The 14969-nt window shown below is 45.2% G+C and overlaps 1 protein-coding gene across 3 annotated transcripts in view; it reads right to left on the bottom strand.

Annotated features, from left to right (window-relative positions):
* Positions 1-14969, bottom strand: part of VAMP4 (vesicle associated membrane protein 4) — a 210968-nt gene that overhangs the window by 73295 nt on the left and 122704 nt on the right. For all 3 annotated transcript variants that reach the window (XM_078641103.1, XM_078641097.1, XM_078641101.1), the window contains exon 6: positions 11591-11670. In XM_078641103.1, the coding sequence (XP_078497229.1) occupies positions 11591-11670 (80 nt within the window). The remainder of the gene's footprint in view (positions 1-11590; positions 11671-14969) is intronic.

The following is a 14969-nucleotide window of genomic DNA, read 5'->3' as shown; positions in this document are numbered from 1 at the left end:
AGGGAGTGTTGTAGCTGAAACTTTGTTAGGAGAGTTTGCATGCCGGCTATCCTTGCTGGGGTGGGATAAGCTAGCGCTGTTGAGGTGTTTATTGTGGCACCTAGGTACTGTTGTAATTTGGATGGCTGTAGATGAGAATTGGTGTGGTTTATTGTGAACCCCAAGTCGTGGAGCAGGTGGATGGTGGTATGAGCGTGTTCCACGCATTGATTATATGAGCTGGCTTTTATGAGCCAGTCGTCGAGGTACGGGAAGACATGGATGTGCTGACTTCGTAGATGCGCTGCCACCACTGCCAAGCACTTGGTGAAGACCCATGTGCTGTTGTGACTCCGAATGGGAGTACTTTGAACTGGTAGTGCTGCCCGTCTATTACAAACCTGAGATACTTCCTGGGAGCTTTGTGAATGGGAATGTGGAAGTATGCATCCTTGAGGTCTAGAGTAGCCAGGAAGTTGTTTTGTGACGAGAGGAAGGACTTGCTGGAGTGTGACCATGTGAAAATGGTCTGACTGTATGTATATATTTGAGGTCTAAAATAGGCCTTAGAGCGCCGTCCTTCTTTGGGATTAGAAAATATAGAGAGTAAACCCCCTTGTTTTGCTGGTGCAGAGGAACTAGTTCTATTGCACTATTTTCTAGCAGAGATACTACTTCTTGCTTTAACAGTGACAGATGTTCTTGTGACATTGGACACTGTTTGGGTGGTATGTTTGGGGGGTAGATGTTAATTCTAGACAGTAACCTGAGTGAATAATTTGTTGCACCCACCTGTCTGATGTGATGTTGATCCATGCAGGCAGGAATTGTTGGAGTCTTCCCCCCACAGGAGTGGAATGTTGGGGTGAGGGGGGTTGTGGGGGGGGGGGGAGGGGGGGGAGGGGAGCAAAGTCATTGGGTAGGGGTGGAGGCAGAGCGGGAGGTGTTGTTTTTGCCTCTGCCTTTGTTGTGGTTACCCCTGTAACCCCCTCTCTGGTAGCCCTTGGTGAATGTGGATTGGCCAGGGGTTTTGTAGGAAGAGGAGGGACTTTCTGAGGAGTAGCCTCTTGTGTTGCCTCTGTACGATGAGCGACGAAAAGAACGTCTGGGAGCTTGCTGCTGCAAGGCTCCCATAGATTTTGCAGTGTCGGTGTCTTTCTTCATTTTTTCCAAAGACACGTCAACATTTGGGCCAAATAAGTGTGTTTCATCAAATGGCTGATTAAGTATAGAGTTTTGCACCTCAGGTTTAAAACCTGAAATACGTAGCCAGGCATGTCTACGTAGTAAGCTGCTGGTATTGATTTCCTTGAGGCAGTATCTGCAGCGTCTAGGGCACAACTGATGGAAGTATTAGTGATTTACCTTCCTGTATAAATTCATTAGCCCGGTTTTTGTATTTGTCTGGTAGGTGCTGCATTAGGGACTCTAGTTCGTCGTAATGTGCCCTGTCGTATCTTGCCAGCAAGGCTTGGGTGTTGGCAATGCGCCAGAGGTTAGCTGCTTGTGCCGCAGTAATCTTGCCAGAGGCGTCAAGGAGTTTAGATTCTATGTGTGGTGGTGAGGCTTCACCTGTTTGGGAATTAGCACGTTTACGTGCATTGGATACCACTAAAGAATCTAATTGTGCTGGGCCTTTAATATAAGCTGGGTCTGCAGGGGCAGCTTTATATTTTTCTCAATGCGGGGATTGAGGACCCTAGCTCTAACGGGGTCTTTAAAAACCTCTGTTGCATGCTTGATGACGCCCTTAAGCATTGGTAAGATGGCTGTAAACCTTTGTGTGTTGTCAGAAGTGCCTAATAGGAAGTCTTCTTCCACTGCATCAGTGTGTAAGTCCACCCCATGATATTGTGCAGCTCTCTGGACTAGCAGGTTAAAACCTATGGTGTCCTCTGGTGGGGAAGGTCTGGAAGGATAGACATCATCCTGTGGGACATAAGGCACATCAGGGGTGTTGTAATCATCCCATGGATTAGGTGACTGAGGGGGACTATTAGTGTGTGGTGGGTAATGTGCACCCCCACCTTCATAATCAGAATCTGTGTGTACATCATCGTCTGGGTTAGGAGATGGTGTAGGTGAATGCTGTGGTGGAGGAGGTGTATGAGTAGGAACAGTATGGGGAGGTGGAGGAGAAGGGACCCTTAATGGAGAGGTTGCAATGTCTCTTCTTTGCAGGGGGAGGAGGTGCTGGCGCCTCAAGTGGTCTCTTCTTGGAGCTGAGAGTCAATTGTCCAGTTTTGGGATCCTTTACAAGGGTTTTTTGTTGTGGATCCGGTGTAAAAAGCTCTTGTGAGCCAGGTAAATCCTTTGGCGTCGAAATTTTCGGCTCCGTAGGTTTTTTAGGCATTGAGTCGGCAGTTGGCTTAGGAGTGCGCCCTTTCGAAGTGTCTTTTATGGGAACCTGTTTTTTCGGTTCCAAGGATTTTTTCAGCTCCGATGCGTGTGAGTCTGGGGCTTTGGTTGATTTTTTACTCGACTCAGAGTGCGGTTTCGCTGTCGACGAAGCGCTGCCAGTCTTCGTCACCGTATGCTTGGGTGTCGAAGCAACGGTCGAGGTGGAAGAGGAAGATGGCTTTTTCTTCGGTGTCGGTAGTGGGTCGGCACCGGAAGTAGACTGGCTCGAGTCTTGGCCGCCTGAAGCCTTTGTGGTCTTCTTTGCCGGGGCCGAAAGCGAGGCGTTAAAAGAAGTCTCTCGGTGTGCACCCGAGGCTGAAGGTGAGGGTGAGACCGATGCCTTTTTAGATGGTGTCGAGGAAGGGGTGGGGTTGATGGTCTTACTTACGACCCGTTGAGCTGGAGTGACCTCCTCGACGTCGGAGTCTTCGGCATCTGATGATCCGATACTCTCTTCGGCGTGCTGGTGTTCTGGCATGTTGACGCCCTCATCGAAGATGTCGTCGGGAATCGGAGCTGACGAGCGAGCCATAGTTCTTCGAGCTAGTCGGTCCCGGATCATCTTCTTGGAGCGGAATGAGGCACACGCCGAACAGTCTTTGGCCTCGTGCTCCGGTGAAAGGCACAGGTTGCACACCTCATGTAGGTCGGTGTGGGGAAACTTCGACCCACATTGAGGACACTTCTTGAATGGCGTTCTTTCCATGAGCCAGAAAGTGAGGCCTGGGCAGGCCCGAAGGCCTTCGTCGACGACCGGAATCTAAGACTTCGAAGTTAGTTGAGAATCGCATGGTAGATCGCGATTGAGACAATACCGTCGAACTGGGTGAGGATTGCGCGCCTAAGGAAATTTGGTTCCAAACCGGAGCGCAGGAAATACATCCGAGCCCGATGGCGGAAAAAACTTATCTGGGAATGGAGCCGATGCCCATGCGCAATGTGGTCCTAAGGAGGAGTCGCACACTTCCAAAGTACTTTTCAGGACAACAACAAACTGCAAACATCAGGGCCCAACACTAGGTGGCGATCTATGCATAGTGTACAATCTGCAGCTCATATGCCTCGAACATTGCATTTCACACTGATGCAATGGCTCGAAGGGTGGACCCATTAGTCTGGTAAGAACAATGTTAAGATTCCATACTAGAGCAGGGGGAATTGTTAGTAGCATAACTCTTAAGTTCTTCCATAAAAGCATCGATAACTGGTACCCTAAAACAGGACAGATGTTGTCTATTTTAAAGGTATGCAGCTATTACAGTGAGATGTAACCGTATGGATGTGTAAGTCAACGCTGACAGTTGCAAATGTAGTAAGTAAATTATATTTCAAATGGAAGCATCCAAGGGGTTGATATGGTTGTTATTACAATATATAACAAACCACTTCCATTTAGCTGCGTAGCAAGCCCTTGTAGTAGGTCTTTTGACCTCTTTAATAATGTTCATACAGTGTGGTGGAAGGTTCAGATAACCAAACCTTAGGACTTCAGGTGCCTGTTTGCTAGGTTGAGTTCTTTGGGATCTGGATGTCTTATGTCTCCATGGCTCTGAGTGAGGAGACTGAATGTGAGATGTAGTCTTTGATGGAGAACTATTGAGAGCTCCAACAGGGTGGTGTACCAAGGTTAACGGGCCCACATGGGAGCTACTAGGATTAGTGTGAGAGATGTTGGTCCGTGTTTCCGAACCACCATTGGAATGAGTGGGAAAGGAGGAAAAGCGTAGGTAAATGTCCCTGACTAATTCATCCATAGTGCATTGCCTTTGGACAATGGGTGTGGATACCTGGAGGAGAAGCTTGGGCATTTTGTGTGTTGGTGTGTGGCGAACAGATCTATCTGTGGAAAGCCCCACATTTGAAAGAACAGGAGGAGAATTGAGGATGAAGTTCCCATTCGTGGATCGGTTGTCTCAGCCTGCTGAGCAGGTCTGATATTTGATAGTTTACTCCTAGGCGGTGTTGCACCAGGAGAAACCTTTCGTGATGTATGGCCCACCTCCAAATGGCTTGTGTAAGGTGTGACAGTTGGAGAGAGAGAGAGTGTCCCCCTGTTTCTGTATGTAATACATAGCTGTCATGTTGTCAGTGCGGACTAAGACAGCTTTGACTGTAAGGCGAGTCTGGAAGGCTTGGAGCGCTAAAAATACTGCTAGCAGCTCTACATGATTTATATGAAGTTGCTTTTGTTTCTGACTCCACAAACCTTGAACAGTGTGAGTTTGGAGAGGAGCTCCCCGAACAGGGAGCTAGGAGTCTGTTAGCACAGTCTGTGGAACTGGGTCGACGAAAGACTGGCCTTTCGATAAATTCTGTGGATTCCACCACTGCAGAGAGTGAGGAGTGCGGCAGTTTACCAACACTAGATCTGATAATTGACCCTGAGACTGATTCAACTGACGTGCTAAGCATTCCTGAAGGGGACGCATTTGAAGTCTTGCATGAGGAACTATTAAGATGCAAGACGCCATCATTCCTAGTAGCTGTATGTATACACGTGCTGGAAGTGACCAGCTGGGCTGAAACTGAGACTAGAGCCTGAATATTGGAGATTCTGGCTGCATTGGGACAGGCTAGCGCTTTAAGAGTATAGAGAGAGGCTTCCAGATAGGTTTGTGTGTTGGAGGGTGGGAGATGTGACTGACACATTCAGTGTGAAACCTAGATCGTGCAGTAATTGCAGTGTTGTCTGAGTGTGCTAGAGACACTTTGGGTAAGAGCTGGCTTTGATGAGCCAGTCGGCCAATTATGGGAAGACATGGATATGCTGTCTTCGCATGTGAGCAGCGACCACTGCCAGGCATTTGGTGAATACTGTGGGACGGAAGCACCTTGAACTGGGAGTGTTGTCCCGCTACCACAAACCTGAAGTATTTGTGATGAGCGGGTAGTTTTGGAATATGGAAGTATTGTCATTTAAGTCTGAAGTGGACATGAAATCGCCTTGCTGTAGAAGTGGGAGTACTTGTTGAAGTGTGATCATATGAAAGTGGTCCGATTGGATGTATTGATTTAGTTCTGAGGTCAGTCCTTTTTGGGTATGAGAAGATATAGGGAGTACACGCCGGATCCTTGACATTGCAGTGGCACGGGCTCTATAGCTCCTTTTTGCAGCAGAGTGAACCCCTTGTTTGAGGAAGTGTACATGCTCTGGTGACATTTTGTGATAATATGGAGGAATGTTTGGAGCATTGTTGGTAAGCTTCCTAGAATCCATCTGTCTGAAGTTATTGTAAACCAGATGGGGAGGAATTCAAAGAGACGTCCCCCAACAGGGGTGGAGTTATCGGGGTAAGAGGAGGCAAGTCACTGTTTGTTTGCTGAGGGGGGAGGTGCGGGGTGTGGAACCTTTACCACTTCCCTTGCCATTGTTGCCTCTAAATCCGCCTCAAAAGTAACCTCTTGAACAGGATGACTGAGGGTTACCTTTGGAGGATGTAGATGTGTTGTCCGTAGATGTTTAGAGCCCCCTCTGTAGAAGGGGCGATAAATAGAAACCCTATTGGATGGGGACTGTAAGGCCCCATAAATTTCTCAATGTCTGTCTCCTTCATCTTCTCTAAAGAAGGGTCTACAAGGGGACCAAATAGATGCTCCTTGTCAAAGGGTAAGTTTTAAATAGAAGCCTGTACTTTCGGTTTAAACCATGAAATCCTAAGCTAGGTGTGCCTTCGTAGCAAGATACTGATTGATTGCAAGAGCCGATGTGTCAGCTGTATCTAAGGCGCATCTAATAAATGTGTTTGAAATTAACTAACCTTCCTAAACTAGGTAATTCGCCTTAGCCTTGTGTTGGTCAGGCAGAAATTGGAGCAATTGTTCCAATTCGTCGTAGTGTGCTCTGTCGTATCCAGCTAGAAGAGCTTGGGTATTGGCAATATGCCAATGACTGGCTGCCTGCACAGCTATTCTCTTTCCGGAGGCATCCATAAGTTTAGATTCCTTGTCAGGAGGAGGGGCATCTCTTGATGTTTGTGCGTTTTCCCGCTTACGAGCATTAGAAACCACTAGGGAATCTAATGGTAATTAACCTCTGATGTAAGCTGGGTCTGACGGTGCAGATTTATACTTTTTATCCACCCTTGGTGTAAGAATTTGTGCGCGGACCGGATCTTTAAAAAATGTCTGTATGTTTAAGCCTACCCCCAAGCATGGGTATTGTGCGAGTGGATCTTTGGGATGAGCTTAATGTCTCAAAAAGAATGTCCTCCTTAATGGATTCTATAGAAAGCGGAACTCCATGATATTCAGTTGCCCTATATATTAGATCTATGTACCCTATATTATCATCAGGTGGAGAGGGTTTTGTAGGGTCTAAATATGGATCATTGGCTGTGTCTGGATCTGGATCTGTATTACAATCGTTCCATGGATCAGGACAATAATCCTCTACCCAGTCCCCATCATCCTGGTTATCAGGTGATTGTGGTGGTGGTGAATTTGTAGGTGTTATCAATAAGTTTGGGTTAGGTGGGAAGGAGGAGGAATTGAATGAGGTAAGGGATTAGTACCAAAGTTTTTTCTCTCAAGAAGAATGTGGTAAACGTCCTCTGCTTCTGACGTACGTTTTACTAGCAATTTCGTTTGAATATGCCCAGTTTTGGGATTGATGATCAGTTCCTTTTGTTTTGGATCTGGGTTTGAAGGTGGGGCATTGAAACGAGGCTCCTTTGATGGAGTAGGAGCAGTTTTATCTTTTAGTGCCAATATTTTCGGAGCCAAGGTTTTCGGATCCGAGAAGGGTTTCAGTACCAAAGGAGTTGACTTCGAAACATGTTTGTTTCGATGCGGATTTCAGCTTGGTGCCCGAATGGGGTTGACTATCCTGAGCCGGAAGGCTTTAATATTTGTTTTGGTGCCGGGCCCGAAGGTGGGGCATCTGAAACATTCTCGGTGCCAACCTTGGCCCAAAGGCAGTGGTGGGCCCGAAGCCTTTTTCTTGGGCAGCGCTGGAGTTTGGGGCAGGGATGGCTCAGTACTCACGGTACGCTGACCCTGCAGAATGTCCTTGTCCATGTCGGAGTAGGCTTCCGACACGAAAATGGGCTCTTCTTCCTCGGCTCCTTGCGCGTTGTCGACGTGTTGCATTTCGTGACGTCAAGCCAGACGGTCACGGAGCGTCTTTTTGGATCGGAAAGATTTGCACACGTCGTAGTCTTGTTCGTCGTGCTCCAGGAAAAGATAAATTGGCACACTTTGTGCTACTCGGTGCGCGGGTACTTAGCGTGGCACCGAGGACAGAATTTAAATGGAGTACGTTCTATCGACTGCGAGATGTTTTGGCACGGATAGGCCCAAATGCCTTCCACGAAGTTTCCCGATCAAAAGAGTTTTTGCGAACCCGATGCGTTACGTTGAGAATTGAAAACGCGATGGAATAACCACACAGAGGGGAACCCGAACAACGGCTTTGAACCGGAGCGCAGCAATACACGTCCAAACCGCATGGTGGGAAAAAAACAATCTATGCCCATGCGCACTCTTACCGAAAGGAGGAGTCACCTATCTTGTGACTGGAAAAACAACTTGCAAACATCTGGACCCAACACTAGATGGCAGGAGTACGCAAAGCATGTTATCTATAGTTCACATGCCTCGAACATAAGGATATGAAAACTTTAAAAGGCCAAGGAGTGGAACAAAACACAGGTCCAGTTAGAACCACTACATGTAAAACATTCAAACAATTGCAATTTTCATTTCTAGTTAAGTGGGTGGGGCAGTGTGTACAAAGAGGGGTAGGGCAATGTCTGATGCATACCTGTGCGTTTTTTGTCTGGTACACAAAACACCACCAAATTCAGCAGCTTGGATGGGGACAGATGCAATGAGTCAGTTCTGAGTGATAAAGGATAATATTTAACGTGTTTTATGGTACCCAACTTCGATTGCAAATGTTGGTCTCAAATACCAGTGCGAATATATGGCAGGGATGTGGAATTCCTATAGCCCGACGCCCAGGACATATTGTTTGGGGTCAAGGGCAACAAGTTTTAATGTGTATTTTGTCCTTGGGACAAGTAGGCCCAACCCCCTGCAGCACAAACCCTTTGGCTGCCAGTTTGCAATACCACGTTAAGGATCAGGGAAGGGTACTGCCTGTAGTTTAGTTAATATTTGTGTGCATGTTTTAATGCTGTTCAAAACTTGTATTTATGGTTCATTAATGGAAAGCTTTTATTATTAGGGAGCGCGCTCTAAGTAAATGTACGTTCTGACTGCACTACTGACAGTGGTTCCAGTATGAAAATGTGTACACACGGTTTCAAAGTTTAGCAACATGAGGCTATGCATGATGCTCACAGAATGCTCTCTGATTAGATGCAAATATTTGCAGAAGCTTGAAAGCAAGATTAATGCTTCTATGCTTTCAATATAAAATGTTCCTAAAAAATGAGTAGGGAAATAACATTTTGCTAAACTACTGTAAAATTTCAGGTACCATTTCTTTGCAGCATCATTTAGTAAAATGTGCCGATGCATGCTAGTATTTCCCAAAAATATTCATATTGGAAAATTTGTGTAACCAGTTTCAATAAGATTATGAGAAACAAAAATAAACAAGCCTTGGCAAAGCCAGAAGGTCTGACATTGGTGGTCAGCGTTTTAGTTTTGGCAATGAGTGACTTGTTTTGGCATGGCTTTTGTAAAACCTTATTGATGTGAGAGCTGCCAGGCCCTCACCATTATAACAAACATTGGCAAACACAAAAATTGTTTTTGGTCTCAAAAACGCACACACTGCCACATTAGTTACTGAGTTACTGGCACTGAACAAAACTACTTTGTGTACTGATATTCTCCTTGTGAAAGAGCATAATGCGGTCACTCACAGTGAAGCCAGCCGATTCAGAGAGAGAGAATTTTAATAAACACAAAAGGTCATGGTTAACTCCAGACCAAATTAGGGGCCTAATTATTAAAGAAAGTCTCAAAAGTGCACCTTTGGTATATGGCTTTCGTGAATTCACAAGAATTTACATTAGTAGTGCAAGAAATTGTACTTCTACAAAATATTTGTGAACTGCATTTTAGCATGAGCAAATATGCATGTGTAGATTTGTTCATGTGAAAACATGGATGTTTGAAAGTTCATTTTCCCTCCAACTACTTTTTTCCCAACTTTGAAAGAAGGTTTACGTATGCCACTCTCAGGAGTAAATTTCCAACATTTCTCAGTATGGGAAAGATTAGAGAAGATTTGTTGAAAACCCTAAAATATGCAAGTTAGTAGGTTTGCACAGACACAATAGGGCATTCCAAGCCTGGAACTACTGCTTACCACCATCTTCAGTCCCATTATGTGGAGCAGCGGAAACGTGGCAACCTAAAATGATTACTAGTATTCAAACACTACTATGGGATATGCCATGGCATAATCCGAGAGACTATATAAGAGCTCTTAAATAATGAGATTGCTGCCATAATATGTGGCAGCGCTACATGGCACCAAAGGGACAAGTGGATTTTGTTACAGGACAAGTAGATTTATGAAGCAACCTGCCCCATGGACAAGTAGATATTTTAATAAATTCCACACCCCTGATATGGGTGAACAAGTTGAACAAAAACGCACTGACGAAAGGTTCCAAGGGAAGGAGAGATTGGGAGAAGATGGAGAGAGATAAGGGAGAGAAGGAAGTAAGTATTAAATACACAAAGAAGGATGAAGAGAAAGAAGGAACTAACAGGAGAGGATGGAAGGGAGGGAAGAAGGAAATAGCAAAAGAAATGAAAAAGGAAAGGAAGATGGAAACAGTTTGGAAAGGCAGTAAAAAGGTAAATAATAAAAAAGATGGGCAGAAATGAAGGCAAAAATATTAAATGATGAAAATGTCAGAAGTTTGGAAAAACATAGAAAGATGAAAATAACAATGTAAAGAAAGAAAGCAAAAGCAAGATGGAAAGCAAGCAACAAAACATTAAAGAGATAGTCAAAAAAAAGAAAAGAAGGAAAGCACCTGGAAAGAAGGAAAAACACATGGATTTTTTTGGAAGAGAAAGATTCTAAAGAGATTGGGCATACCCTATCCCAACCCTGCACTATTCCTTAGGAGGATAAACCTTGTTTTGATCATGGGTGTTCCTTCACATCTGCTACTAAAACCTACTGCCCTTGTAATCAACTTATTTGTAAACTGTTCTGTAAAATGACCAATGTGGCTCTATTTTTCTTTTGAAGGAGTGACCCATTCAATATCTGAGGAAGGCCTAGTTACCCCTGGATGTATTTGATTATTTCCCAAGTGCCCATACAGAACTACGTGGAAAGCTAATCTTGTGGCCGCATACTTTGTCCAAATGGTGCATTGCACCTCAATTTTCAAACTGTTTCCAGGACGTACAAGTTGACAATGAGAGTGAGCAAGGACAATGGTGGTGGGGGTGGTGGTGGTGGTGGGGGTGGTGGTGGTGGTGGTGGTGGTGGTGGTGGTGGTGGTGGTGGTGGTGGTGGTGGGTGGTGGGTGGGTGGGTGGGTGGGTGGGTGGGTGGGTTTCTATTAGCAATTATATCTGTATGACTGAAAACTGTCCAACTCAACCCCCAATCGAAAATGATGGTCTTTAGTGAGGAATACAAATGATAGTCTACATGAAGTGCAAAATAAAAATTGTCATTAACATGTAGGTCTAGCTACCATAGGAAGCCCAGGAAGCTACTAAAAACTCACCATTTTCTTCATGATACATTGTTATGCACATCTAGGTTTCATACTAGAAAGAGGAAATTGGAAGGGGACACCCCGTCCCACCTCCTGTGAGTGACCTCATAGCTGGTACAAAAGATAATGACTTCTCATTGTCGTACACTTTGAAGGTTCATGTGACCCTGTACCAAAGGCCTGTCACAAAACGGGACAGTTCCAGATTGCGAGATTAGTAGCATAACAAAGTAACAGTGGTGGCATGAGATTTAGCAGGAGAGCAGAATGGGCATTAAACAGGTGGGAATATGGACGTTTCTCTTGTGTGAATGTTAGGGGATGGCTGTTTTTGCATATAAGAGGAACTGGGAAGGTGTCCTACTGGTAGACGGTTTTAAGCAGGTTTTCTGTTAATACCGGTAACAGAAAACACTCGGTGGTTGAGCCGCACAGTGGATTGTTTTTAAAGATGGATGGACTGAGGGAGCATGATCATTTTCACTTTGGAGGGAGGAGTGGAGTATGGAGCTGGAAATAAACACTCATGTGATGCTTTTCTTCACTCACCTTGCATTCCCGCCACCACATCTGCCTTCGAAGAGATTTGGATCGGCTGCTAAAAACTGTAGCATTGTCCGATAAACTTTCTGCAGAGATGAAAAAAGAATAGTCTGAGAACAAGTGGCCAATTCCCTAAAATAAATATATTTTGTACAGAGAGGATGTACAAATGATACACCTCTGTACAAAAGGAAAATAATTCACATTTATTTTAACAATGAAAGTAATAACAGGAGTAGAATTTGGCTTTGTGGGTAGTAACTGCTGCCTGACTTCCTGCTTGCCGACATCACTCTTTTTAGGTTTGTAGTCTCTGTGACTTAATTTGTTTAATCATATGCAGCTGCCTTGACTTTTCAATAAAGGTAAATAATAAATAGACTATTCTCTGGAACAAAATGCTGGTGTAATATTACTTTCTGTAAAATCAAGAAGATAAAAAAGCAAGTGATTCAGAGTCTGCAAATTAACTCAGTCAATCCTTCACACCATGGGTCAGTCTCAAATGGACTAATTACTTACTTTTGGTAAAGTTCTTTCTGGTGGATACTCTTACAGTATTGCTCCTGTGCACCGGTAGATGGCATCATGCAATGTTGTCTCCCCTGAAAGCGGCAAATGAGGCCAAATATAAATGCCACCACTATGCCCAATGCCAGTTACTTTCTTGACTCAGTCCACACCCTCAGACACAGAGCCCAACAATAATCAACAATACCAAAGCAGATTTCTTAAAATGGGACCTTTTTAAATTGGAAAGGAGACATACCACAGAACGGGGAGGAGGAAGGGGGATGAGAAATCTGTGGTTAGACAGACTAACCACCAGAGAGAGCATTACTGAAGGTACCCAACTTGTTCTTCTGATGAATACATCTAATCACAGATTTCTCACCTTTAGGTACCAAAGCAGTACGTCCCAAGGTAGTGGGTCTGTGCAATGGCTTACACTATAAAGTCCTTTAGGAATGGACAGGCAAAACGTCCTTCCTCTGGGACCTAGTTGTCAATGCAGTAGCGCTTACTGAACGTGTGAACCATAACCTATGTCGCAGCTTGACTGATGCAAACTTCAGTCTCTCCGCATGCCAGTACAGTATTATCAGCCTTGACCCTAGTGGAGTAGGCCCTCAATCCTTCTGGAGACTGCTTCTTGGCCAGTGTGTAACAGATCTTAATTCAGATGACTAGCCACCTTGGCATAGTCAGTATATGCACCTCCTTGTCCTTCTTTGCCCTAGAGAACCCTACAAAGAGCTGATCGTCCACCCGATTGTCTTTGGTGCAATCCAGCGAAATTGAAAGCTCTTTTAGGATCCATCTGGTGGAGTCTCTCATCCTCCTTTGAAGGGTGAGGTGGGGCAAAGAACGTTGGAAAAGAAATGAATTGTCCAACATGAAAACCCATAACCACTTTTGGCAAGAAAATTACCTCCTCTTCAGTACCACTTTGTCAGTAAGGACTATCGTAAAAGGTGGTGGTTGCACTGAGAGTGAGTAGCTCATGCGAGGAAGTCACTGCAACCAGAAAGAGTCTTCAAAATCAAAAGGTATAAAGGGCGGCTGTGCATGTATTCAAATGGCCTGCACCTATGGCATCACAAAGCGCTTTAAGAAATAAACTATTCAAAATTCCAGACATCTCACAATGGGCGTTTTTAAACACAATGGTTGGCCGGCAACACTAAAAAGGCCAAAAGAGCCAAAAGATAACCCTTATCTTTCGGCCAACAAGGATTTTCATTGGGCGCAGTTAAGACAAACAAAAGGATATCAGACAGAGTGGCCTGTAGTGTATCAGTATTGCAGGTGCCACACAAAGCAACAAACTGGTCCCAGTGTCTGGCATACATACATAACAGGACACTTGGCAGCCAGGATGATGTCCACAACGCTGGAATAAAGATCAAATGCCATCAACTGCAAACTCTCAATCTCCACGCATATAGCTGCAGACTGTGCTGAACCCTGTGCAACTGAAGCAACAGGAGGTATTCCGAGAAAGGTAGCCTGAATGAAAGACAAACTCATGACCAGAGGTCCTCATATCACATTCTTCTTGCCCAATCTGGAGCCTTTAGGACACCTTGGGCCTAGTCGTTCCTAATCTTCAGAACTAGAGGTAGGAGAGGTTTCTGTGGAAAAGCATGCAGGAATCCCCTGTGCTCCACTCTATCCAGAATGCGGCTCAGACAGAGAAACTTCTTGAAACCCCTGCAAGCATAATTTGATACTGTGTATACTCTTCAGTGGTGAGCAGATCTAGCAAGGCTTCTACCCATTGCAGAAAGATACCCTGTGACATTTCCTCGTGATTAGCCAGGCGCTGCTGGCTGAGCTTTCACGCCATGGTATTCAAAGCACCAGTCAGGTGGTTGACAACCAGGGAAATGCCCTGGCACTCCAGCCAGTTGCAAAGTGCAGCCAGGCACAGGACCCCATCCTGCCCTGCTTGTTCCAGTGCATCAAATGGCGACGTTGCCCCTAAGCATCTGAACCAGCCTCCCTTTGATGGACAGTAGGAAAGGCTTCAGCACCAGGCGAATGATCAGCAACTCCAGCAGGTTGATGTGGAGAAGAGTCTCTATTGGAGACCAAGGTCCTCTGAACTTCACCTTCTAGATGCCTCACTCCTCCAAGCAGTTAATCGGTCTCATTTGTTTCCACTGCCAGTTTCTCAGTGAACATTTAATGTTGGTAATTGTGTTTTTTTAGTAATTGTTGTAAAATTCAAACATTATGATAGCCAAAACAGCAACTGAGTTCCTCTACCCTGGCTTTCAAAGATCCTATTAGGAAATTCCAGTGGTGTTTTAGCCACATCCAGAGGCATAGGACCTCCTGGCACAAGATCATGCCCCAACCCACTTGTTGCAGAAGCACATGGCGATAGTGTTGTCTGTGAACACTTGAATCAACCTCCCATTGATGAATGTCAGGAAGGCTTTCAATGCCAAGCAGACGGCTCTCAACTCTAACAGGCAGACGCTGAGCGGAGCCTCTACCAAAAGACCGGTGGCCGTTGACCGCCACTGCTCTCAGATAGCAGACCCAGCACAGAAGTGATGCCTTAGTCACCACTGTCAGCTCTGGGTGAGGTAGGAAGAAATGTCTGCCATTGACCAAATCGCAGTACAGCAGCCACCACTGAAGATCATTTGAAGTCTGCTTCGAAATCTAAATGAGGTCATGGGGTACCCCCGGGACTTCAAATTACCATACAGACCCCATTTATGCCACCTGGTGTGGTTGAACAGCAGGATGACGAAAATCATCAGTTCCAGCAGCCTCAGAGTCACTCACTGAGATCCAGAACTGGGGAATAAACATGTAAGCCTGAAGGTCCTGGACTCTTTTCTGGGGGCTAGGTGTGAAACTGCAGTGT

The sequence above is a fragment of the Lissotriton helveticus genome, chromosome 1_1 (genome assembly GCF_964261635.1).
Source record: "Lissotriton helveticus chromosome 1_1, aLisHel1.1, whole genome shotgun sequence".
Classification (NCBI taxonomy): Eukaryota; Metazoa; Chordata; class Amphibia; order Caudata; family Salamandridae; genus Lissotriton; species Lissotriton helveticus.
The sequence above is the reverse complement of the archived record's forward strand: the minus strand, read 5'-3'. Positions and strand labels throughout refer to the sequence as shown.